We start from the raw sequence: 26,150 nt of genomic DNA on the forward strand, positions 1-26,150 counted from the left end.
CCACATGCTTCCCAGCAAGTTATTGTTCCCTGTTTTAGCAAGTACTTGGTTTCACAAAGTCTTTCAACAGAGGAACTGTTGCTCAACATTTTCTTTCATTTGAAATATGCAAACTATACAGAAAATGCGTATCAGCTTACAGAAAATAACAGATTGGATTAGAACGAGAGAACAATAGTAACAAAATACAATTAGGGTAAAGCTCCATCATGTGATATGAGCACCCAAATATGTTAATGACCTTACTTCAAATAGGTTAACGCTAATGTAAAAATTACAAAAGGTATTCCATTCAAAATGCCTTGAAGAATGTTACTTCATATAATGTGTGATGCAATGCGGTTCAAAGCTTGTATTTTTTGAGACGTGCCCTAACTGGAATGAGAAACTGAAATAGGAAGCTAAACCTTCTCAGGAGACAAAGACTGAAACTGAGGTTGGAAGCCAAAACTTCTGGAGAGTCTGAAACTTGTTGAACCAGATAAAAGGACACTAAGCCATTCAAGTTCAGTAGGAGCTGCTGATGCCAGTGGCGCAGTACAGGCGGGATGGGGAAGACAGAATCTAGACTGAGAGGCGGAGAATAGGCAGAAAATACAGTTGTTGCAGCTGTTTCTGTTCTAACGCCACAAAGGGCATCATAAACAGAATCAAGCGGGTTCAGTAGGTGCGTCTCATTTTTGAAGATTGTGCTAGTGGAACTTGGGTTGGTTTGTGCTGTTAGCGATTAGGAATTAGGTTAAATCCTGGAAGAGCAGGAGCTGGAATTCCTCGTTAGCATGACAGTGAGTTTTGAAGAACTTTTGTGATTGAGACTGATGACACAGCAGCTGAATGGCCTGCCAAGCCAATTCATAAGATCTGTCTTCATCGTATTTGCCATTTAATGTTTAATTTGTAGGTTATAATTGATCAAAATTTTCCTGTTAATCCATGTTTACTTAAGATTGAGTCTGTGTTTTAGAGTATTGGTGATTACCTAAGATAGTATAAGGTATCAAGTTTGACTCTTCTATATTTAAAATTCTTCTGTTTTAAACCATGGAATGTTGTGGTTTCATTCTTTTAGTAAAAAGCTGGGATTTTGGATCATATTTTATAAAAAAAACTATCAAGATTATGGTAAATACTTGATCTTCATCTTTAGAAAATTGCTGAAGTATTACACAGATGGTGAATTATTTTGTGTCACCTGCCCACCATCCTGCAGGGAAAAGATATTTATCTGTAATCCCTAGATCATGTTGCAAATGTTGTAATTCGGTTCAGTCCTATGCTTCCTGTCCAATCTTATCTCTCTCTTCATCATCTAAAAAGCCTGTTACATATTTACAGATTTAAAGATACCAAAGATTAGTAGAGGATTAGAGGGTAGCTGAGGAGAAATGTGTTCACCCAGAGAGTGGTGAATTCTCTGCCCGAATGGATGGTAGTGGCAGAAACCGTCATCGCTTATGAAAGGTACTCAAATTTACAAGAGTGAGAGGTCTTGCAGTGCAGTAGGTAGCACCTCTGCCTGAGCCAGGAGCTTCAGGCTCAAGTCTCACCCAGCATGTGATGGCCAAGGAAGTTGCACTCATAACCACTGGCCAAATAGGTTGGGCATCAACCTGCAAATCTTTCCAACCCACCCTAATGCGGACAGTAAGAGTGGGCGAGATCCTAGTCAGTCATGTGATGGACAGGATATTGGAACCTCCACCAGCACCATCCATAGCTTCAGATAACAATATGCATTTGCATGGTGACACAGCAATGCGTACCCTCCCCCAACACACCAATCTACAAGGCTATGAATTAAAAGTTGGAAAGTGGGATTAAGCTGGATAGTTCCTAATTGGTGGATAATTTTGATGTACCAAATAATCTCTTTCCTTATGATTCCATAACTGTCCAAATTTTTCTCGAATTAAGTATGTTTAAGTATGAGGTAGAGAGATTCTTCCCGCTTAGAAAGGATAGCAGGACTAGAGGGCACACAGCCTCAAGATAAGGGGGGGGTGCAGTTTAGATCGGAGTTGAGGAGGAACTTCTTCACTCAAAGGGTGGGGAATCTCTGGAATTCTCTGCCCGTTGAATTGGTGGAGGCTACCTCGCTAAATATATTTAAGTCACGGGTAGATAGGTTTCTGATAGACAGGGGAATTAAGGGTTATGGGGAGAAAACGGGAAAGTGAAACTGATCCACTTCAGATCAGCCATGATCTTATTGAATGGCGGGGCAGGCTCGAAGGGCTAGATGGTCTACTCCTGCCCCTATTTCTTATGTTCTTATATTTTGTCCCCTGAAGCTTTCTTTAAACTTAATCCATGAATAACTGAATTATTTCAATGACTTGTCTTTAATGTTAATACATCCATTGACATAGGATGACAAAACAGCACAACCCTCTCACAATTGATCTATATAATATCAGTACAACATGGTGCTGTGTTGTTCTGACTGGGATTGCAGTGTCTTACATTCCTGTACACCATTGACATTACTCCTAACTGCTACACAAGGACCAGGTAGTCTCAGGATATGAGCAATCATCAATCCAAACTAATCTTCCAGTTCATCCCACTGCCAGCGAACATCTTTTTTATGTTTCTATTTCACCTATTTATTGCACTTTTGCCCTGTGTTAACATCAGTTTGAATGGGACAGCTTTCTCGCAGCTTTTAGCCCATTCTTCCTCTAAGGGAGGTACTTGCTTTGACAAATTCCAATATTTCACCTGCCTGTCAAAAAAAAATCCTCCGCGTGAGCGATAACATGCCAAACCACAAGGCATATGAACTAAGACCCGGAAAGTGGCATGAGGCTGGATAGCTCCTAATACAAACACAGAATACTGCAGATGCTGGACGCTTGGTGAAAGGTCATGCGCCTGATGTGTTATCTCCAATTCTCTCTCTGCAAGCACTGCCTGACCTACTGAACGCTTGTAGCATTTTTAGTTACCTTTAAATTCTGATAAGTATTACCCAACATCTAATCACTTTATAAGCTGCAATTTGTCAGCCTTCTACCTAACTGGGTCAGGAACAGAATAAACCATCCAAGTGAATGCATCTGCAATTTAATGATGAGAATTAGCTTTACAATAAAGACTTCAGATAGGGGATATCGGAAATCAGGGATACATTCATTCCAAGTATCTGTCTGTAGATAGAGAGCTTTTCTTCCATGTGTAATGTATTGACTATTCTGGCAATTGCATTTCATTTCAATTGTTAAGTCTTTCTAAAACTTTCCTTTTCATCTTTCCGATTTTATTAATGTGAGCAGCCAAACTCCGTTCCCCTCACAATGAATGCTCCTGCTGTCACTTTTATACAATTGAAAATCTTAAGATTTCTTTATTATTCCGAGATAAATGTGTTTCGTGATTTTGCTTCAAACACATCATTTGTTTCAGAGCCAGCAGATGGTTTAAATAAATTACAAGCACTAAGAGATCCTCTCTCCAACTGGCCTGTGCACTCATTGTTTCAACATCATACTTGTAGTTTGCTTCTTTAGGCTTCAATAAAATGAACTGTCTCATGTGTTAGACAAAAATGCATTTTTCATTTACTGCTATTCAGTCGCACTGGCCCCAGTGTTAATACAAAGGTGCCTTCCCAGCAGCGATGGGGGTGCAATTCTGTCCTGCAGATCTGGAAGTCAGCTGAGTGGATTGCAATCTGCAATCTCAGTTCACTTGTACCATCTAGACTTCCAGCTTTCAGGTCCCCAGGCTGTGAGGCAGGAGGATTTGGGTGTGTGTAGTATGATCTCAGCTCCATTTAAAAGGACAATCCACAAGTAGAAATTGGAAATGTTTGGGATGGATGGACGAGAGCAAGAGCTGTAAGTAGAGACAATGACACCTCACGAGAATTACTGTTCGGTAGAGTGAGGATGTGGAAGGACAGATTTTTCCTCAGAAACAGGAGGAAGAAACTTGCAGCTCTCACAAAGGCGGCATGGTTACAGATAGGTAAGGAGCTGTACTCAGGTCTTGGATGCATTGTAGGAAGCAGTTTGATGAGAAGAAAAAGTGAACAGATTGCTGATTCATCCACAATACCTGCTTTAAGCACCCCCACCCACTTTCATTCTGTCTTGCTAAGCATTTTCCATCACATCATTCCTCCTACCCTCAGGACTTCCACTATTTTCTACGTGCTTCATCACCTTCCCATTTATCCATCCACCTTGATAATAATCAACCCAATATTTATGCAATATGATGCATGCTTCAGAGTCACGTTCACCAAATACACTGAATCACTGAGTGAATACTTCATCTTCATTCATTCGCAGGAGAGGAGAGCAGCAAACGGAGAGGGACAGGACTGGAGTTGGCCCAGCCTATATAATTCAGCTCAGATTGCAGATTCCAATCCATTCAGTTGGCTTCCAGATCTGTGTGACATAATTCAATCCCCATCCCAGCTGAGAAGGCAACTTTGTTAGTATTGGGGTCAATACCAATGAATAGCAGTAAATGATGTTGAGAAGGATGCTCTGGGGTTAAGTGACCAATCTGCATCCCCCTGGAGTCAGAATGGTGAGACAGGAGACGGCATGACAACTATCTGGGACATACATCAGCTGACTGTATTTCATTGGCTGAGTTTGCTGCTGACACGCACAGTTCTCGTGTTTCTCCACCATCTTTACTGTTTTACATGCAGCCATGATTAACTGGGGTGGCCACCTTTAAAACTGGCAGGATTAATGGAATTTCATACATATGACATGGTTATTTGAAAAGCATTCAGCGTCTAAAAAAAGATCTTTTGCATCACGCTGAAGTAATGTCGATAATTTAAAGCAGCAAACTAACAAACAGAAAACCTTGGGGGCACTCAGGCAGCATGCGGCATTGAAAGCTTCCAGGGTTTTCCATTCCCAAGCTTCAGCATCAACAATACTCTTCCTGCCTCATTTGTGAATTGTTAATGATGGCTTTTTGACAATTATTCAATATCATTAAAACATTAGGAGGGGCAGCCAGTTTAGAGCAGCTATTGTTTGGTGATCGTGCTATTGGAACATTAATACATTTCCTGCCCACAAAATGAATGATTTGGGAACATTTTTATCCAATAATTGGCAGGCGGGGTGCAGCAGAATGATGTCTGCGTGGACCAGTGCAAGGGTGTAAATAGAATCTTAGAATCCTACAGTACAGAAGAATCCATTCGGCCCATCAAGCCTGCAGTTACAATAATCCCACCCTGGGCCTATCACTGTAACCACATGTTAACCACTCTGCTAATCCCCCAGACACTTAGCAGCAATTTATCATGGCCAATCAATCTAACCAGCACATCTTTCAGGAGGAAACCGGAGCAGCCAGAGGAAACCCATGCAGAATGTGCAAACTCCACACAGACAGAGGCCCAAGGCTTGGATTGAACCCAGGTCCCTGGCGCTGTGAGGCAGCAGTGCTAACCACAATGCTACCCATATTGTGTTGGTAGGAGAGATGGGTATTTCATCAATGACTGAATGGTGAGAAAAGCAAATATGGCGTTTGTCCTTGTGATGATATTGCCATGACTAAATCATATCACTTTCATTTAATCTCCAGGGCCTTCATATTTACAGAAAGTATCACAGGGCATCCCCAACTTCTTAGAGGACTTCATTCCTTCTGAGAGGGTTCACCATCATGGGACATATGGCTCTGCTGATATACAAACTAGAGTGGGTACACTTTAACTGTTAATAATTGGGTTTTCTTCTGGTGATTCACAGCTCTCACATTAACACAGGCAAGTAATGGTAATGGAGACGGTTGCAGAGTATCTGTATTAGGGTGGGGAGAGGGGGTGGTGCAGTCCTTTCCAATCTGTTCAGCTGGACACAGACGCTCAACCTCAGGGGATATCGTAAAGAAGGTGAAGTGAGAAGGCCATCAGGAAGTCAGCAAGGTACTGACAGACATCCCACTCACCCTCTGTACAATAGTGAGATAGGAGCGTCCATCTCAACCACTAGCAGATTTGAGATGCAGGGCATTATGAGGATTTCTGCCTCTATCTTTGCTGAAATCATACAGGAGATACAAGATATACCACATCGAAGGAACAAGAGGCACCAGTTAAAAAATTGTAATTCATGCACATGGGTTTGTTATGCTCTTGTTTCATTATATTGGCACAAAAACGATCAATTAGCATCACTTCCACATCTTGCTTGCTCTTGCATCACGACTGTCAATTCCCCCTTTCACTTCTCTCATAATGAACAATAGATATTGGACAGGTGTGGAATGGATAGATGAGTAGTTGAAAAACTCGTTCGTGCAAAGAACACGGGTGGAGAGTGGTGGAAGCAGATCTCAGGGTTGCTTATGTTTCACACAATGAGGTGAGGCTTTGTGGATATTTGGCCATTCCTGACAGCAATGTTAACAGCTGGTCTCACCACAGGTGTTCCATCTTCCTCCTCAATGTTTTCTGCATTTGAAGGGAATAACGTGCTCTTTTGTCACTTCCACCTACAGTCCTCTCAGCTGTGCAATGTTGTACACCACTGTCATTCTCCTCGCCCTGACTGGTGAGTAGAGAAACATATATCCAGTTCTTGATGGCTTCTGAAGCACATCTCTAAAATTTCAGTGGCTTGTTCAGTTTGGTCACACAGCTTTCATTGTAACTCTGGCTCACATCATTGGTTAGGTTCTTCACAGGGGTCATGAGTCAAGTTTGAAATGGCTCTTCCCTCCTTTAGTCAGCCATTAAGTCTTTTCCTAAAAGTAAATAGTCTGGGATGTTAGGCTGTCTGGGACATTAGGCTTTTGCCGTATAAAAACGTCAAGGCAGCTCCCAGATAATCTGGCACACATCTTCATGGGAGCTCCTCTTGTGTTCGGACATTGATGAATGGATATCCTTTGTGGGATATTAATACTCCTGGTGCTTGGTTTGTCACATGTGCACCAAGGGAAATCCAGTCAGAGAGGCAAAACCGTGCCTACTCATTTCAGTTTCTGCCATCTCAGGGAAATTTACATAACTGTTGTCCTTGACAACAAGGCGTCAGTAACTAACAGTATGTATTTATATGCAGCCAACAGGGAGATCCTGCAAATGACCTGCCCTGGAATGAATCAGAGGCAAAAAGAAGATGACGGCACAGACCATCTTCACATCCACTGGAAATGGCTATTTAGCAGAGCTTTAAGGAAGCTACAGATGTCCGCACCAATGGAAGCTACAGACGTCTGCATCAAAAATTAGCCAGTCACCACTAACTGGTGCATTCTCCATGAAACCATTGTCAATTGTCCTTTAGGGAAGGAAATTTGCCATCCTTGCCTCCAGTCACAGTGTGGTTGACTCTTAACTGCCCTCTGAAATGGCCCAACAAACCATTCAGTTTAAGGGCGATTGGGGATGGGCAACAAATGCTGGCTTTGCCAGTGATGCTCACGTTCCACAGAAGAATTTTTAAAAAGCAAATAACATTAATTATTAGACAGATTGACTCAAATGTCAAAGATGGTTTTCTTTCTGCAATATTGAAAGTAAGCCGTTAGCATTAAAAGCAAAACACAATTTTGAATGCAAAACAATTAACATTTAATTTTGTTTATCCATCATTTAATCTGTCCTATTACCCTTCAATTTGTTTTTTCTCCTTTCCTAGCTGAAATAGTTGTTCAATATTATTCTAATCTTTTTCATCTTTTGTTTAGTCTCAGCAACTGACAAACATAATGCTGCAATGTATCTGCTGGATGTCTGCTTCTGCACAGGACCCACACTTTACAGCAAAGAACATGAAGTTTGTCATTCATGCTCGTAAATGAATGAAATGAAGAGCAACAAGGTGTACAGATGTCATCGTGCAGCCCCGGAACAATTAGGGAACTTTTCTAGCATTTCCAATGGCTTGCCACATCTACAAAGGGTAGTGAACAAAGCCCAGTCCATCATGCAAATGGGCCTCCCATCCTTTGACTCTATCTACACTTTCCACTGCCTTGGCAAAGCAGCCAGCATAATCAAGGACCCCATGCACCCCAGACATTCTCTTTTCCACCTTCTTCTGTTGGGAAAAAGGTACAAAACTCTGAGGACACATACCAACTAATTCAGGAACAGCTTCTTCCCTGCTGCCATCAGACTTTTGAACAGACCTACCTTATATTAAATTGATCTTTCTTTACACTTTAGCTGTGAATATACTATATTGTGCATCCTCTCCTTTCCTTCGCTATGAATGGCATGTTGTCTGTATAGTGTGCAAGAAACAATACTTTTCACTGTATACTAATACATGTGGCAATAATAAATCAAACATTTCTGCCCTTGAATACTAAGTTATGGAACCTAATACCATGGTCAACAAGGGCAGTAACACATTATGTTATTTTCCAATTAAAAAAAAATCCAATGGGGATTTCATAAGGTTTCCCTGTTGTCCGGACAATTCAGTAAAAAGTCTGACAACACCAGGTTTTAGTCCAACCGATTTATTTGATAATACTCACAAGCTTTCGAGGTTTCCCTCTTCGTCAGGTGAATGGAGAGTTCTGTCCGGACAATTCCGCAGATGAGAGTAGAGTGATGATAACCAGTTGTCAGTGCTGCTCTATAGCCTATCATTCAGAAGCACAGAATGACAGCCATGCCCCAGTGGGTAAGTACCTTGACCGCAGCTCTGCTCCTGATCAAAATCAGGAGCTCCTGTGAAAGGAATTCGTTGTGTGTGGAATTCCTGTCGCAAGTTCGCACACCATGCTTTCATGTTGGAACATTAACACCACAACGCTTAATGCACAATTTAATGAAAACCAGCTAATGAACAACTGCAGCACTTACTTTATGAGCTATACTTGTTGCAGCCTCAGATGCTGCCAGTTTGGCCATTGCAGCTTCCTGTAAATTAAGAAAAAAAAATCAAAACTCAATGACCGTGAATAAAGTCTTCCACACCATACATATGATACGCATTGCCTGTAATTTATTACAAATTCCAATATTATGACACTGATTCCAGATGAACTCTGAAGCCTCTTCAGGGACCTCTGTCCTATTGTACACGGCCGAGTTACATCAAGTAGCTTCTGAATTATGCCGAGTCCTCGGGAATCTGCCCGATTCCTGTCTTGTGGTGGATTTACAGCAATGGCAGCAAAGAGCCAACTGCAAATTTGCCAAGACTGCTCGTGTGCTTTTGTTCAAAAGCTTTTGATCATCATTTTCAGTTTCTGGCCAGGATTTGCCCCATGGGCCTATGCAGATAGGCAAAAGCTTCTTAGTCTGCTTGTCGCACTGCTGCCAGCTCTTTGCATTTGCTGCCAGTGATTCTTGTAGTGGCACCACCTCATTTATTTTACAGTGAGTTAGGGCTGCCATCGACAACAATGCTGCAATATTAAACAGATGTAAAATGAATTGCAGCCAAATCTGTCTATCTTTGCCCGTAATGCAAGATGTACGACTGCAAAAGGCATATCTTTGGAATGTTCTGTGCTATAAGCAGATTACAAAAAAAAATTACAAAATCCCGCAAGACTTTCCAAAATGTCAAAGTTTCATTAATGTGATCCAGACTTCAATATTCCTCGGAGCTGATGCTGGCAATGTACCAGGAAATCAACACACTTTGATAAATTAAAAATTTAAATCCTAAACTGGAATATAATGTGAAGCTTTTCAAGATTGTCACCACAGGGGCACATAATAAGCCGCAGTCAACTGTAATGTTGCCAAGCCCTGATTAACAGCACATACTTTGTACTACTCTAGTCATATTATTACCTATGTACCATTACAGAGCCTTTTTCTCTCATTGTAATTCAGCAGGATGCACAGGCATTCCGTGTTATAGAGAGAGAAAAAAAATCATGCAAATTTTTCTTCAGTTCGAATCTCAAGGCTTTTATCTCTCTTTCTCTTTTATAGATGCTGACTAACATGTATTTCACACACGCCAACTAGCAGCGCTTCATGGTGAGAGTCAGCATATGGAAAGCACAGCCAGCATGCTGGCATCTCTGACAGACATCCATGCAACCAGGCCAACCTCTGCCACGGAGTTTGGTGGTTAATTTGGAAGTCTTTCAGGTTCCACTACTTCTCTGTGAAATTCTCATTGCCAATGGAACTTTTTGTGAGAATGGGCTCATCCTGTCTATTGCACAGAGAGGCGGTAAGTGGCAGAATGGTGTAGAATGAATCAAGACTAGTTTCTGTTAGTACCGGGTTCAGGTAGGAGTGTGTGGGGTGGTGGGGGAAGGGGTGGGCTGCAGTCAATGGAAGCTCAGGGAAGGGAAAGGGAGAAATGGATTGGGGAAAATCGCATGGAAAAGTCGGTAGGCGTGGCTAGGATAGAGGAAAGAGCAGAGCAGGAGAGGGGCCAAAGTGGGGGATGTGATTGAGCGCTGCGATGATGGGAGGTGGAAGGCCAATAAAAGAGGAAGAAATGAGTAAATAAACACCAGTGGAGTGGGAGGTCAATTCATGGCAATGTAGGGAAGAGGGCTGGAGAAGAGAATACTCATTTGAAAATTAAAAATATTTCAGGGGGAGCAGATCCCTACCGAAATGACTACCACCGTTTGCCAATAACATCTGTATTTTCCTCTAAGAATTTAATGTATGTTTTTTATTTACATTACAGATAAAGGAATGCTCTGGAAATATATCATTTAAATGGCAAAAGAAATGTAACAACCTTCTCCCCCACATCAGGACAGTTGTTAGTTTCTTGGGAGTTTTTTCTAGGTTGTCATGGACAATGGTTCTAATTTCCAACAATCACAGCTTCCAGGCTGACATTTCACATACAGAAGCAGAGAGAGAGAGAGAAAGAAGTGGATGAAATGCTAAACAGAGGCCCCACAAGCTTTCTTCTGTCCCATGACATAATTAGAAGGGAAGAAAGGGAGTTCCCCCGGGGTCCTGGCTAGTTTTTACCCATCAATCAACGTCAGATTATCTAGACATTTACTTCATTGCCTTTCCTGGGACCACGCTTTGCACAAAACTGGCTGTGGTCTTTCCCTGTATTAAAACATTGACTTCAGTTCCAAAGTACTTTATTGGCTGAGAAATACTTCAGGACATCCCGAGGTCTTGAAAACTTCTTTATAAAATGCAAGTTCTTTCTTTTGAGAGATTATACATTTTGTTGGATTGGTAGAGGCCTACTTACACAGGATAGCTTATCTTTCTTCGTTGTAATGCCGTCCAAAAAGGCAATAATTAACAATAAAAACGATGTGAATCTTTTCTACAACTAATTCCCATCAGGACTTTGGCAGCATTTTTCTAATCCACATCGAAAAGGTTACTGTAATTGGGGATTGAATTCACCTACAATTTCTTTATCCATAAATGTAAGTCGCAGAAGGAAACAAGGTACTTTATGTTCCATTAAAGACAATCAAGCCTTTGAAAAAGCAAGATACACTTACACTGACTACTGAAAATACTGTGAACACATCCTTGGACACAAATTGCACCTGACACGACAGTGAAATACCAGCTCAATTTGGCAAATTTCGTACAGGTCCTCTCAATTCTAATGCCTGAAATCCAAATAATGGTGTTTTCTGATCTAATAAATAAAACCAGGCTGACAATCAGCCTCCCGACCACTCACAAAACCAGACGATAAACCACACAGCAGCAAATTTACAGATTTAGATGTTTCATCAATTAAATTCATTCTGGAGAGATAAGTCTCAGTTTGACCTTGAATCCTAATCACAGCTTTAAAAAGGAATTGACTTACTGAGGACGAGTTATCTTCCTTGATCACATATAATCCAAATACCAATCAGGGAAGCTGAACTGCTCTGCTGCCAAGAGATGTTATGGATAAGAAATTGTTGCCTCTCCAACCCAAATGCTATTTTTGAGACATAGAATTTAATGCTTAAGGGACAGTGTGTTTTCTGCTCTGAATTTGGCCAGGTGTTTTCATTTTTCTAATTCCAAAAAAATTTTGAATTATATTTTATAAAGGTCATTTAGAAATAACAGGAGGCAAAAGTGGATTCTTCAGTAAGCCTCCACCTAATTTCTTGCCTCATCCCTCCAGCCACTAAAGTAAAGGCTTATACTAGTAAGTGCCAGTTACATCTTACAGTTAAGGTAACTTCTCAGTAACCAGCGTCAGTCTTGGCTCAGTTGGTAGCATTCTCACTGTTGAGTCAGGGCGAGGTGAGTTTGAGTCAGGACGAGGCGGGTTTGAGTCAGAACGAGGTGGGTTTGAGTCAGGACGAGGCGGGTTTGAGTCAGGACGAGGCGGGTTTGAGTCAGGACGAGGCGGGTTTGAGTCAGGACGAGGCGGGTTTGAGTCAGGACGAGGCGGGTTTGAGTCAGGACGAGGCGGGTTTGAGTCAGGACGAGGCGGGTTTGAGTCAGGACGAGGCGGGTTTGAGTCAGGACGAGGCGGGTTTGAGTCAGAACGAGGCGGGTTTGAGTCAGGACGAGGCGGGTTTGAGTCAGGACGAGGCGGGTTTGAGTCAGGACGAGGCGGGTTTGAGTCAGGACGAGGCGGGTTTGAGTCAGGGCGAGGCGGGTTTGAGTCAGGGCGAGGCGGGTTTGAGTCAGGGCGAGGCGGGTTTGAGTCAGGACGAGGCGGGTTTGAGTCAGGGCGAGGCGGGTTTGAGTCAGGACGAGGCGGGTTTGAGTCAGAACGAGGTGGGTTTGAGTCAGGGCGAGGCGGGTTTGAGTCAGGACGAGGCGGGTTTGAGTCAGGACGAGGCGGGTTTGAGTCAGGACGAGGCGGGTTTGAGTCAGGACGAGGCGGGTTTGAGTCAGGACGAGGCGGGTTTGAGTCAGGACGAGGCGGGTTTGAGTTGGAACTATGTGGGTTTGAGTCCCATTCCGTAGACCTGAGCACAAAGCCGAGGCCAGCACAGTACTGAGGGAGGAAGTGACAGCTTGTTAGAATGCGACGCTAAACTGCAGCGCATTGGCTATATCAGATGGTGTAAACCAGTGATAGGCAGACTAGGTTAGTGAGTGGGCTGCATGAGTGGCCCTCTATAATTTCAGTAGAATGCAAGATTAAAGTTGGGCCTGTTCACTAACCATGACATCATTAATAAGATTAAATACATTTTATACATGCCAAATGTTTCACGATGAATTATAAAAAAATGCTCAATCATTCATATATTAATAGAACTCTCATCAACTTCAAATGGTAAAAGCAAGAGAAATAGTTACACTTGATTGGACGTAGAATGAGTGCACAGCTCCTGCAGTCAATGTTGTTATTACTTCAGTTATAATAGTACGGAAACACTTCATAGATGGAAACCAGTGGAATGTGGCAACACTGTGTATGGGCAACAGTCAGCAAAATGTCTTGTGGGCTGTACTCAGAACCCTGATGGGCCTTATGTTGCCTACCATCAATGGGGATGAAGTAGAAATGGTTGAGAGCTTCAAGTTTCTAGGTATCCAGGTCTCCTACAACATGTCCTGGTCCCCCCCATGCTGACAGTATTTAAGAAAGCCCAGCAATGCCTCTACTTTCTCAGAAGACTAAGGAAATTTGGCATGTCAGCTACGACTCTCATCAATTTTTACGGATGCACCATAGAAAGCATTCTTTCTGGCTGTACCACAGCTTGGTATGGCTCCTGCTCTGCCCAAGGCCACAATAAATTACAAAAAGTTGTGAATGTAGTCCAATACATCATGCAAACCAGCCTTGCATCCACTGACCCTTTCTACACTTCCTGCTTCAGAAAAGCAGCCAGCATTATCAAGGATCCCATCACCCCTGGACATTCTATTCCCTCTTCCACCTTCTTCCGTCAGGAAAAAGATACAAAAGTCTGAGGTCACGTACCAACTGACTCAAGAACAGCTTCTTCCCTGCTGCTGTCAGACTTTTGAATAGACCTACCTTGCACTAAGTTGATCTTTCTCTACACCTAGCTATGACTGTACTACATTCTGCACCTTTTCCTTTCCTTGACTTTGTATGGTATGCTTTGTCTGCATAGCACGCAAGAAACAATACTTTTCACTGTACAATAATATATGTGACAATAATAGACCAAATCAAATCATAAATCAAAACCACTGGTGTAAAAGATGCCAAGGGTAATCTCTTCAGTGCCAATACTTATCCTTCAAACATCATCCCTAAGACACATTACCCAGTTATTATCAGATTGCTGCTTACAGAATCTTGTCAAGTGCAAATTGGTTGCTGCACTTCAAAAGAACTTTTGCTGACATGATTTGGAGTGTCCTAAGACGGGGAAAAATGCTCTATAAATGTAAATCTTTTTCTTCATTATCATTCAAGTCAAGTAGATTGGAGATGGAAGGGCAAGTCCAGAAGGCAGTCTTACACATGTTGCAATATAACTTCCAAACCAGACTTTTAAAGTTAGTAGAGAGCTTCTTTACTGATGGTAAAATTAAATTTTCTCTGGCAGGTTCGAGAGGGGGCTTCTGTAAATGCAAATTCACTGTTCTGTCACTCTATACACAGATGGAATCACAATATTAACTTTGGGCACCTGGCCATGTGGTGTTCCCAGGAGCTGTTAGTCACATACTGGTATGTACTTTGTAAACTACACCCTTAGAGGCAATTTTGATACCGCATTCTCTGGCTGGGGGAATGGCGGTGACACATGTTCAAAATCTGGACTGCGTGATTTACGCCAGCAAGTTTCCAAGTTCTGATCTTACCAGCCCCTCGCCAGTGGAGTGGTGTGAAACATGCCATGGGACCACAGAAAGCTCATTTTAATACATTAGTCGGTCATTAGCGAGCATTCTCTCTGGGACTACCCCCCTCACCAGATATCGGAGGGGGTGGGGAGGGGCAGGAAAAGGTGCCAATGATTGGAGTTGGAATTGGGGGGGGTGGGGTGTGCAGATTGCAATAGAGGCAATAGAGAAATGCTGACTCCAGTTGGGTGGGTAGGGGGGGCAAGGGGGTACCCTGAGACCTCCGTGGTGGGCTGGGGGGGGTGAGGGGATCTTTACTTAAAGCCTGATCAGGGAGCCCTTTCAAGATAGTGTCCCGATCTCTGGACAGCTGGATTTTCCCATGTGCTTAGACCCTGATGGTATGAAACTCAGCCCCTTGATTTTTTTGGCGAAATGTTGCAAGGTCTGGAGAGAAACATGCCCGTTTTCTCACCCCCCCAAAGAGAATACGAAAAGAATACTGCAGTTGTTAGGCAGAAGGAGCTAACTAATTAGCTTCACACCCCTGCTTAATCCCATAGCTTTGCAATTTTCTCTCCTTTTTAGGTACATGTCCAAATCCTTTTTACATTTGCTTTTACATAGCTGTCTTTGAATAAAAGAAGCTTGATTTTTACAGTAGCACCCACCCATTTTCAAGGTATACTTGGGTACAATTTTGTCTTTTAAAAAAACATTTAGACAGTTATGTAGGTAAGATTGGTACAGAGTGTTATGGGCCAAATGTGGGCAAGTGGGATTAGATTTGTGGCAGAAACTGGACGGCATGGACAAGTTGGGCTGAAGGACCTGTTTCCATGCTGTAAACCTCTATGACTTTATGGTAATGCATGTAAGCAACTGCTTAGTGCTGTTACAAATCCATACAATGGCCTTACTGATTGGAGAAGTGATAGTGACCATTGGATGTTGAGAATTAGGAATGCTTTGTTGTGGAATACTAGGTTGTGTCTCTGCTTTTAAGGTGAGGCAGCAGGACAGCAATCACTGGTGTGCACCTCTGCTTCATTTTCAGTGGGAGGCGAGGAGCTGGGTAACTGATTTAACTGAGGCTGCCTAGTGAATTGACTCAGAAGATGAAGCTGTATGGACCTTGGGATTTATTCCCTTAAACTTATCTCTGAAATCCAACGTTAACATGAAAACTGCACGTGAAAATGGGATTCAAACATTCGATTATCAAGGATGAAAATACAGCTTGTTACTTCTTGAATCTAGTCACAGAATCAGTATTACATTCAACCTGAGCTTTGCAAATTTTTAGGTGGCACAACAAAATGACGGAGGTGAAAATTTGAAAAGTTCGAGAATAAAGAACACAAAAGGGCAGGTTTACCTCAAACTGCATAGGAATCAATTGAAGGTGTAACCTTGCAGCAATATTTATGCTGATTTTGTGATGTGTTAATATAGTAAAACAAAGTCACTTTAACATTCAAATAGCTATATAGCAGCGAGTTCAGCTGAGGGAATTTTAAAAGGTTGTCCTTGATGCATTTGATCTTTCATTGTTGTTGAATTACAGAAAGCTGAAGACCCAAAAGGGTTTTCGATTAGATTGTGGACGAACACTGCATGCTGTAAAGGTGCCATACACTCTTATTAATCTTTTAAAGCTTTATTGTAGGGTTTACACTGAATGGAATGAGAAAATAAAATGCTTAATAATTTGCTTTTATATAACACCTTTATTATTCATTCATGGGATATGAGCAATGGCCGGCATGGCCTGTCCCTAATTGCACTTCAGAAGGTAGTGATGAGCTGTCTTCTTGGATGTAATGGAGTCGTTTGCTAGGCCATTTTAGATGGCAAGACCAACACCAATGTTGCGGGTCTGCAGTAACAAATAGTCGAGGGCGGGGGAGGGCATTAATAAATCAGATGGATTTTTACGGCAGTCTGGTAATTTCATGGCCACAATTACCGACACAAAGTTTTTAATTCCAGATTTATTGAATTTACTGAACTTATATTCTCCAGGTGCTGTGGTGCAATTAGAATTCGTGTTTCTTTAATTAATTCAGAAGTCTGGATTACTAGTCCAGTAACATAACCACTGTGCTATCGTGCCCTATGAAAAACCAATGAAAAATTTGTGAAGAATCCCCATAAACATATAAATGATGTAGAGGATCAGATACTACCAATGGTCTATGCACTGCATTTTGAATTCAATACGTTGTCCTATTACATACAGATCTGAAGCCAACACAATTTAATATATTTACAATGTTATGTTGCTATTCAGACCATTTCTGGTAAGGATGGGCACAGACTGCAGTACAAAGATTATCCAGGCATGATACCATCACAAGGGGCAGATGCTTGAGGCCAAAAGCAAACATGGCCAAACTGAACAATCATTCAGATTAAGACAAAATATTGCAGATGCTGGAATCTGAAATAAAACAAAAATAACAGAAAAACTCAACAGATCTGATGGCACCTGTGGAGGGAGAATACAGCCAATGTTTCAAGACTGGATGACCCTTTGTTCCTGACTTAAAATGTTGGCTCTACTCTCTCTCCGCAGATACTGTCAGACTTGCTGAGTTTTTCCAGTATTTTCAGTCTTTGTTTCAGATTAAGCTTCTCCAATGGGGCAGCATGATGATTAGCACTGCGATCTCATGGCGCCAGAGACCCGGGTTCAATTCCCAGCTTGGGTCACTGTCTATGTGGAGTTTGCACATTCTCCCCATGTCTATGTGGGTTTCCTCCAGGTGCTCTGGTTTCCTGCTACAATCTGAAAGACGTGTTGGTTGGGTGTATTGACCCGAATAGGTGCCAGAGTGTGGTGACTAGGGGATTTTCATAGTAACTTCCTTGCAGTGTTAACGTAAGCCCTGCTTGTGGTTAATAAACTTTAAAAATGGTGTTTAGATTAAAGGGTATGATTTTCATGATCAGGTATCAAGCCAGTTCTAATCTGGTTTGAAATGCATTTGGTCTTGCCTGAGTGTTAACCTCAATGGTTAATACCAATCAAATTTCTTGGATAGCCCCATTCTCATAACTATGCATGACTCCCAGTAGAAACACAGACTGGCCAAGGAATGACAGCACTGGTGGTTGAAGAAAATTACACGTGAGTCAAATTTGAAATGAAAGGGGTAATAAACTGTGAGTGTCACAAGGAGGGGGATAAAACCTTACAAAGAATCTGATGAACATTATAAAGCGTCTTGAACCAGCAGCATCCTTTGCACAAACTCAAGAAAGAAGGTGACTAGGGTTAGATCACAATGTGGGAAAGGGACTTTTAGGTACAGGTATGAGTCTGCAGATAAGTGACAGCACAGTCCAGCACCTGGACTCCTCCTTGCTGACTGTTGAAATCAAGGTGTTGCTATGTGTGATGTTTGCAAGGGCAGTTTTCATTAGCACCATTCCAAAAAAACCATACTATAAGTCAACCGAGAAAGTACAGGCACAGTTCAGGTCACAACTGACTATTTCTCTCCCAGTATCTGTGAAAGACAATGTTTAACTGTGGCCGCAGGTGTCCTTACAGGAGACAGCACAGCTATCCACCCTTCTGCTAATTCAGCCTGATTCTCAATCCCAAGTAGTTAGAGCCATCTTAGTAGGTGTGTCCAAGCAGGCTGTTGATCACCCTGGCATACCTTCCTTGATTCACTGTCATGCTCTGCTAATGCAGTTCCCTTTCAGGTTCCACTAACAGGCTCTGCCAAAGTTCATTATGCTACCTCCCTGCAATCGTTGGTGTGTGAGTGGGGGAGGTGTGCAGGCGCCAACGGAATATCACAAAGCAAATCTTGGACAGTCTTAAATGTCTGGCTTTATTCCACAGCATGACAGCTCAGAGGATAAAAGAATTCCTCTTGTACCCTCATTTCAAATTAAATGAAATTGAGTGGCTTCTCAATTGGGCGCCTGACCCATCTGAGCGTAATGTCAATTACATGGATGGATTGACAAAACTGGGGCTGCTTTCCCTAGAGAAGGGAAGGTTGAGAGGAGATATTCATTATCATGAAGGGTCTGAGCAGAGCAGGTAGAGAGAAACTGTTCTACTGGTGGAAGGGATAAGAACCAGAGGTGATTGACAAAGGTGATTACGATCGAGAATGTGCTGCTTGAGACTGTGCTGCAGGCAAATTCAACCATAACTTTCAAAAGTGAACATAGTGTTAAAATTGCAGGGCTAATGGGTAAAGGGCTGGGCAGCAGGGCTAGCTGAATAGCTAAGCTGGCTCAGAAATGACAGCAAATGGCCTCGTTGGTTCTGTAACCATTTTAGGACTCTACGAAATTCTATCCTATTGGGTAATTACTCCGAAAATTCCAGTTTAGCGCAGGATATAGATCATCTGTCACTCTTCACGTATGACTGACTTGATTCAAAAATAGTTATAACTTAAAAAAGACATTAAAAATCCAGGAAACTAAAGCCAAGATATACATTGACATCTCAATCATTTTGCAAGATCAAATGGGGAGTCTAAATTTCCAATATGGGAGGCTGCATGCACCATCCACCATATTGGTAAAGGTTGAGATAAAGGTGCCCTGGACTGTCACTTCGATTGGATGCTTTACAAGTAGGGTACTTAATATCTGTTTCAGGACTCCTTTCCAAAACTGGGCTTCCCTGAATGCAGCCAATATTGGGCCAGCTATATTCAGGCTAGCTATGTTTACACATGGCCCTGGGATCATTTTGCCAGCAGACTGTGCCATCGAATCTCAACCCCAAGAAATGCTGGGCAGGTCTTGAAAACATTTCCAAATTAGAGTGCTGCAGAGACAAGTTGAGAGGTGGGGTTTTACTTTTATGTCTACCTTCACTGCTACTAATTTGTTCTCAAATCCAATAGATTCCATTATTTACTGAATAGGAAGAGAACTTACTTTTAAACTTGATGAACACAGTCCTGTTAAGTCTGCATAAAGCCTTTTGGGATTTTAGGCCCTCCAAACAGTCTGTTTGAGGAAGCTCATGCCACAACTGTGGAAGTTCCTGCTGTTTGAATGTTTCAGCAATTTTATACAAAAAGACTTCAGATGGATGCCTAGCTATTATCTACAGTACATGCTGGTATGTACTGAAAAGCTCTTGACACAAAGAGGCCTTTGTGAAATTCAATGGCATACTCATGGCAATACCAGAGACTCTGTGGATGTACGAGGATTTACAATGGTGGCTCTGTTGAGTCAGAAGTGTTTTGCAGGACGAACTCTCCTGAGTCAGAACAAGAGACAAAGGTTCTGAAGAGAGAACAGGTACTGAGGTGGGCAACTGAAGGGACAATGTCTTTTTAACTGAAACAAGAGCAGGTGTTATTGAGTGATTTGCCATGCAGCTGCCTCCTGAGCACACAGCTGGGCCTGACAGAGGAACAATTATCCAGGGGTAACATGCGTACAGCTGTGTGTTCAAACTGGGCACACGGCCAGAGCAGATGGTTGTTCAAAGTTACATCTTTAAAAAAAAGCCGTGAACTGAAGACAGTTACTTAGATCATTTTACATTTGCATGATGACTGACTTAATGAGTTATGGATCACTGTGTTTGCTCCAGGGCGTGCAAGCAAACTGCTTTGCCAGCGGCACAGGAAGACTTGTTGCCCAATGGCATCCAATTCTTTTAACAGGCCTAGAAAGGCTCTCCCACCCAACAATTTGTACATCAAATTCAGCTCTCTTAGTTTCAGTGCAGTACAAATCTGAATCCCTCCAAATATTCAGCTTCTCTCTTAAACTGATTTTTGAATGTAGTCAGGAGTCTCACTTTCTCACTGTAATGCACAGATAAACCATGATATTGGAGTTTACATCAGATAATCTCACTGTGAGCCTGTTCATACAAAGCTGACTGATATTGGTGTCTTCATTATCAGATTAAATCTGAAGAGAAAATTGGTATTCTCACCATCAAAATGAAGTTAATATTTTGCTGATGGATCTCACATTCAGAAATCCTTCAACATCTTTTGTGTACACCAAGCCAAAGAAAGTCATTGTCTATCATGTACAAGCAGTCAATTCTTCCTCCCGGCAATTTTTAGCTCTCAGTTTATTGAACTGATTGAACGGGTTTGGGCTGAAGTCTGTTTGCTTTGCTTTCATCATAGTCTGTTTTTAAAGTTTACTTACTTATTCGTCACAAGTAGGCATATATTAACACTGCAATGAAGTTATTGTGAAAATCCCCTAGTCACCCCACACTCCGGCACCTGTCAGATATACGGAGGAAGAACTTAGCATGGCAATGCACCTAACCAGCACATTTTTCGGACTGTGGGAAGAAACCAGAGCACCCGAAGGAAACCCACGCAGACACGAGGAGAACGTGCAAACTCCACACAGACAGTGACCCAAGCCAGGAATGGATCCTGGGTCCCTAGCACTGTGAGGCTACAGTGCTAACCGCTGTGCCACCGCTAGTGTAACCTCCTCCAGTCTGGCAACACTCCAAAATCTCTGTCCTCCGCCAAATGTAGCCTCCTGAGCATTCCAGTTTTTAATCACTCTATCACTGGTGGCCATGCCTTTAGTTGCTGTGACATTGTTTCCCTAAACTTCTTGTCTTCCTTTAAGCTGCTCATTGACACCTATCTCTGTGACCCTCACTGTTCTAATATTGCTTAAACCTTGTTTGATGGTACTCTTGTGAAGCACTTTACCACATTAAAAGTGCTAATTAAATGCAAATAGTTGTAGTTGTTGCTGCAAGAGTCCTAAGTAAACATGTGCTTGAAAATGCATGTATTAGTTTCCCTGGGATGTCATGATATTGGCACCAATAGAATAGTTTATTTGGGATTACATATAAGAACATACATAAGAACATAAGAAATAGGAGCAGGAGTAGGCCATCCAGCCCTTCAAGCCTGCCCCGCCATTCAATAAGATCATGGCTGATCTGTCGTGGCTCAGTTCCACATTCCCGCCCTCTCCCCATAACCCTTAATCTCCTCTCTTATCAAAAACCCATCAACCCGTGTCTTAAAAATATTTAGCGAGGTAGCCTCCACCACTTCAACGGGCAGAGAATTCCAGAGATTCACCACCCTTTGAGTGAAGAAGTTCCTCCTCAACTCCGTTCTAAACTGCCCCCCCTTTATCTTGAGGCTGTGCCCCCTAGTCCTACTGTCCTTTCTGAGCGGGAAGAGTCTCTCCACCTCTATCCTATCCATCCCATTCATCATCTTATACGTCTCAATGAGATCTCCCCTCATTCTTCTAAACTCTAACGAGTACAAGCCTAGTTTATTCAGCCTCTCCTCATAGCTCAACCCCCTCAACTCCGGCATCAGCCTAGTAAACCTCCTCTGCACTCCCTCCAAGGCCAAAATATCCTTGCGTATGTTGACAATGGTTGCAATATGTGGGGAAAGGGATATAAACATTCTGTTTCTCATATCTTTTGTTTTGTCAAATCCAGAAAAGCTCCAGTCATACCTTGAATGAAATCTTGCACATTTTGTCAAATACACTTATCTCTCTTTAGAGTGGCCCGGTGGCACAGTGGTTAGCACTGCTGCCTCACAACAGCAGGGACCCAGATTTGATTCCTGGCTTGGATTACTGTCTGTTTGGAGTTTGCACATTCTCCCTGTGTCTGCGTGGGTTTCCTCCAGGTGCTCCAGTTTCCTCCCACAGGCCAAATATGTGCAGGTTAGGTGGATTGGCCGTACTAAATTGTCCCTTAATGTCAGGAGGACTAGTTAGGGTAAATGCATTGGACTATGGGGATAGAGCCTAGGTGGGATTGCGGTCGGTGCAGACTCAAAGGGCTGAATGGCCTCCTTCTGCACTACAGGATTCTGTGAACTTTTATAATACTATGGTACCCAAATTACAGCTAAACACACACAAACACACACATACACTTCACGGCTGCTTCCAATTAATTGCCTTGAAATTATGGCCGTTAATACTGGAAAGAAGAACCTATTTCCAAATAGAAATTTCTTATCTGAAGTGTGTCAGTTGAAAGAGAAATAAACTGTCTCTGCCAGCAATGTCTGAACGGTAATGGAATTTGCAGAAACAGCATTCTTTCAATCTTGTTTTGCCACGTAACAACTTCCAAATTGATGGTTCATTTCCTGTCTAGTACTGAGCATTCTGTTATTATTTGTGAGCAAAGATCAGTAGCAATTCTATACATGAAAAACACTGCAGCAATCAGATTTTCCATTTTGTCAAGTGGCTATAAAAATACATTTTTTGTGTAATATATAATTGCGACTGGGGTTCTGTGGAACGCAGCATTGCAGTTTCGAAGGTTGTTATTTCAGAAATTATGAATTACATTTTTGTTTCAGGATGGTCTCCCAGTTCTCAGAATGACAGTAATAACACTATTCTTGTAAAAATGAATAAATGATAGATACTTCAGGCATTATTTATTGACTGTGACAGGGCTTTGAATTAACAAAATACATCATGCCATAATATGCTTGATCAATAGACTTGTTTTATATTACATATGCCCTTAACTCTTTCCTGTCCTTTCCTGTTGGAACAGGCATCCCTTCACACAAGTAACCATGTTTCATGTATTAAGGGCAGCAGGGTATCCCATCACACTGGGGATCATAATAAAGCTCCATTTCTGCCCTCATCCAAAGTCAATATAAAGCAACTTAAAACAGAGATTACGAATAGGACTCCAGTAGACTGAATCATAGAATGGTCAAAACACAGAAGGAAGCCATTCAGCCCATCGTATCTGCATTGGCTCTCTGTGAGAACTTTGCTAGGCCCCTTCATCCCTGTAGCCCTGCAAATCTTTCAGATATTGAACCAGTTCCCTTTTTGAAAGCCAAGGTTGAATTTGTCTGCATTACAGCATCAAGCAGTGAATTCCTGATCCTATCCACTCCTATAGAAAAGGTTTTCCCTCAAGTCACTTTGGTTCTTTCACCAACATTTGAAATCAACGAATGACTATTCCACCAATGTGAACAGATTCCCCCTATCTACCCTAACCAGACCCCTCACATGGCCACTTGCACTGCCTAAACCTGGAATAACAAGTGCAGGAGACTATTTGATAGGAGGGGAACATCAGAGCAGACATCTAATTCTGTGCTCTCCCATCATCCATATTAATGCACACTACAGCAAAGATCCTCTTTGCATTGTGAGTGGAACACTGGATGATCATTTATTCTTCTATAGTTGAATGAAATAAAGATTTGCATTTTGTATCAGACTTTTCATGACTTCAGGATTTCTCAAAGCCATTTGCAACCAATGGGCTGGATTCTCCCACCCCGCCCGCAGCTGGGCCGGGTTCTCCCATCTCACCCGCAGCTGGGCCGGGTTCTCCCATCTCACCCGCAGCTGGGCCGGGTTCTCCCATCTCACCCGCAGCTGGGCCGGGTTCTCCCATCTCACCCGCAGCTGGGCCGGGTTCTCCCATCTCACCCGCAGCTGGGCCGGGTTCTCCCATCTCACCCGCAGCTGGGCCGGGTTCTCCCAGCTCACCCGCAGCTGGGCCGGGTTCTCCCAGCTCACCCGCAGCTGGGCCGGGTTCTCCCAGCTCACCCGCAGCTGGGCCGGGTTCTCCCAGCTCACCCGCAGCTGGGCCGGGTTCTCCCATCTCACCCGCAGCTGGGCCGGGTTCTCCCAGCTCACCCGCAGCTGGGTCGGGTTCTCCCATCTCACCCGCAGCTGGGCCGGGTTCTCCCATCTCACCCGCAGCTGGGCCGGGTTCTCCCATCTCACCCGCAGCTGGGCCGGGTTCTCCCATCTCACGCGCGATGGGCAGGATTTTCCCACCTCATCTGCAGCTGAGATTCTTTGGTCCTGCTACTGTGAATGGAGATTTGGATGAGCACCAAATTCTCCGTTCTTGCTGGTAGGGGTGGCTGGAGTATTCAGGCCAATATTCCTTAAGTGTAGCCACAGTTATAAAGCAAGAAATCGGGTAGCTAATGTGCACACAAACAGCACTGATATTCAGTTTTAGGTATTAGCTGATGGATAAAAGTAAAGGTTAAAGTTTATTTATTAGTCACAAGTGAGACTTACATCAACACTGCAATGAAGTTACTGTGAAATCCCCTAGTTGCCACACTCTGGCACCTGTTCAGGTCAACGCACCTAACTAGCACATCTTTCAGACTGTGGGAGGAAGCCCACGCAGACATGTGGAGAACGTGCAGACTCTGCACAGGCAGTGACCGAAGCTGGAAATCGAACCCGGGTTGCTGGCGCTGTGAGGCAGCAGTGATAACCACTGTGCCATCGTGCTCCCCAGTAGCCAGGACACTAGGCAAATTTCACTGCTCTTCTTCAACTAGTGGCCTTTACGCCCACCCAAATAAATAGACTTGATATAACATCTCATTTGACAGAGAGCACCTCCAGCAATGCAGCATTCTCTCAAAACCGCACTGGGTGTGTCAGCTTAGATTATGTTTAAGTTGAACTTTCCTGCACTGTATAACTCAGTCCACATGAGGGCTAAATGTAGAAACTTGGATGTTACAAGGCTATTTAGCCCATCAAACTTGTGCATGCTCTTTTAAAGAGTTGAGAGATTTTGTCCAATATCTCAGCTGTTTCCCAAATTAGTTCTCTTCCAGCACATATCTAATTGTCTTTGGAAATTCCCAAGGAATCTGATTCCAGCATCTTTTCCAGCATTGCATTCCACATCACAACTCCTCTCCCATCATTTAAAATCTATGAAGTCAGGGAACAAGCGGCAGAGCGGATTTCTAGCTGGTTTTAAGATGGAAAACAGACTGGGAGTATTCAGAGTGGCAGAAGGCGGGAAGAGGTATTCCGCAAGGATCTTTATTTATTTGTGTCACAAAGGCTTACATGAAGTTGCTGTGAAAATCCCTTAGTCACCATACTCTGGTGCCTGTTCAGGTACACTGAGGCAGAATTTAGCACGGCCAATGCATTCTAACCAGCACATCTTTGGGCTGTGGGAGGAAACCGGAGCACCTGGAGGAAACACATACAGACACAGGGAGAATGTGCAGCCTTCGCACAGACAGTGGCCCAAGCTGGGAATCGATTCCAGGTCCCTCGTGCTGTGAGGCAGCAGTTGCTAACCCCTGTGCCAAGACCACTGCTGTTCACAATTTATATTAGCAATTTAGGCATTTTCAGTTCCTAAATTTGCAGATGACACCAAATTGATGGAGGTGGAGCTGGGTGGTGGTGTGGAATAGTCATTACTGAGATGGCCTGCAACAAATTACAAGTGGACACTGTTAAACTTGCAGAATGAGCAAATAATTGGCAAATGTATGTGAGTTAGTATATACTGGTACGAAGAATAGGGAGGTTCCTTTTTACTCAGAAGCCCAACCTTAGGTGGGTTGGAGAAACAAAGGGATCTTGAAGTACAAGTGTACCAAGTGTGAAAATTTCCACCACAGTTTAGCAAGGCCATTAAAAAAAAGCAAACCTTGCACAATGCCTTATTTGATGAGAGGTAGAATTAAAAAGTAGGGAAGCA

The 26,150-nt window shown here is 42.9% G+C and overlaps 1 protein-coding gene across 1 annotated transcript in view; it reads right to left on the reverse strand.

The window, feature by feature from the left end:
- Positions 1-26,150, reverse strand: part of acads (acyl-CoA dehydrogenase short chain) — a 133,871-nt gene that overhangs the window by 7,370 nt on the left and 100,351 nt on the right. The window contains exon 9 of the mRNA XM_080208444.1: positions 8,813-8,869. Within this exon, the coding sequence (XP_080064570.1) occupies positions 8,813-8,869 (57 nt within the window). The remainder of the gene's footprint in view (positions 1-8,812; positions 8,870-26,150) is intronic.

The sequence above is a fragment of the Carcharhinus amblyrhynchos genome, chromosome 20, assembly GCF_965287045.1.
Source record: "Carcharhinus amblyrhynchos chromosome 20, sCarAmb.v2.hapA, whole genome shotgun sequence".
NCBI classification, from domain to species: domain Eukaryota; kingdom Metazoa; phylum Chordata; class Chondrichthyes; order Carcharhiniformes; family Carcharhinidae; genus Carcharhinus; species Carcharhinus amblyrhynchos.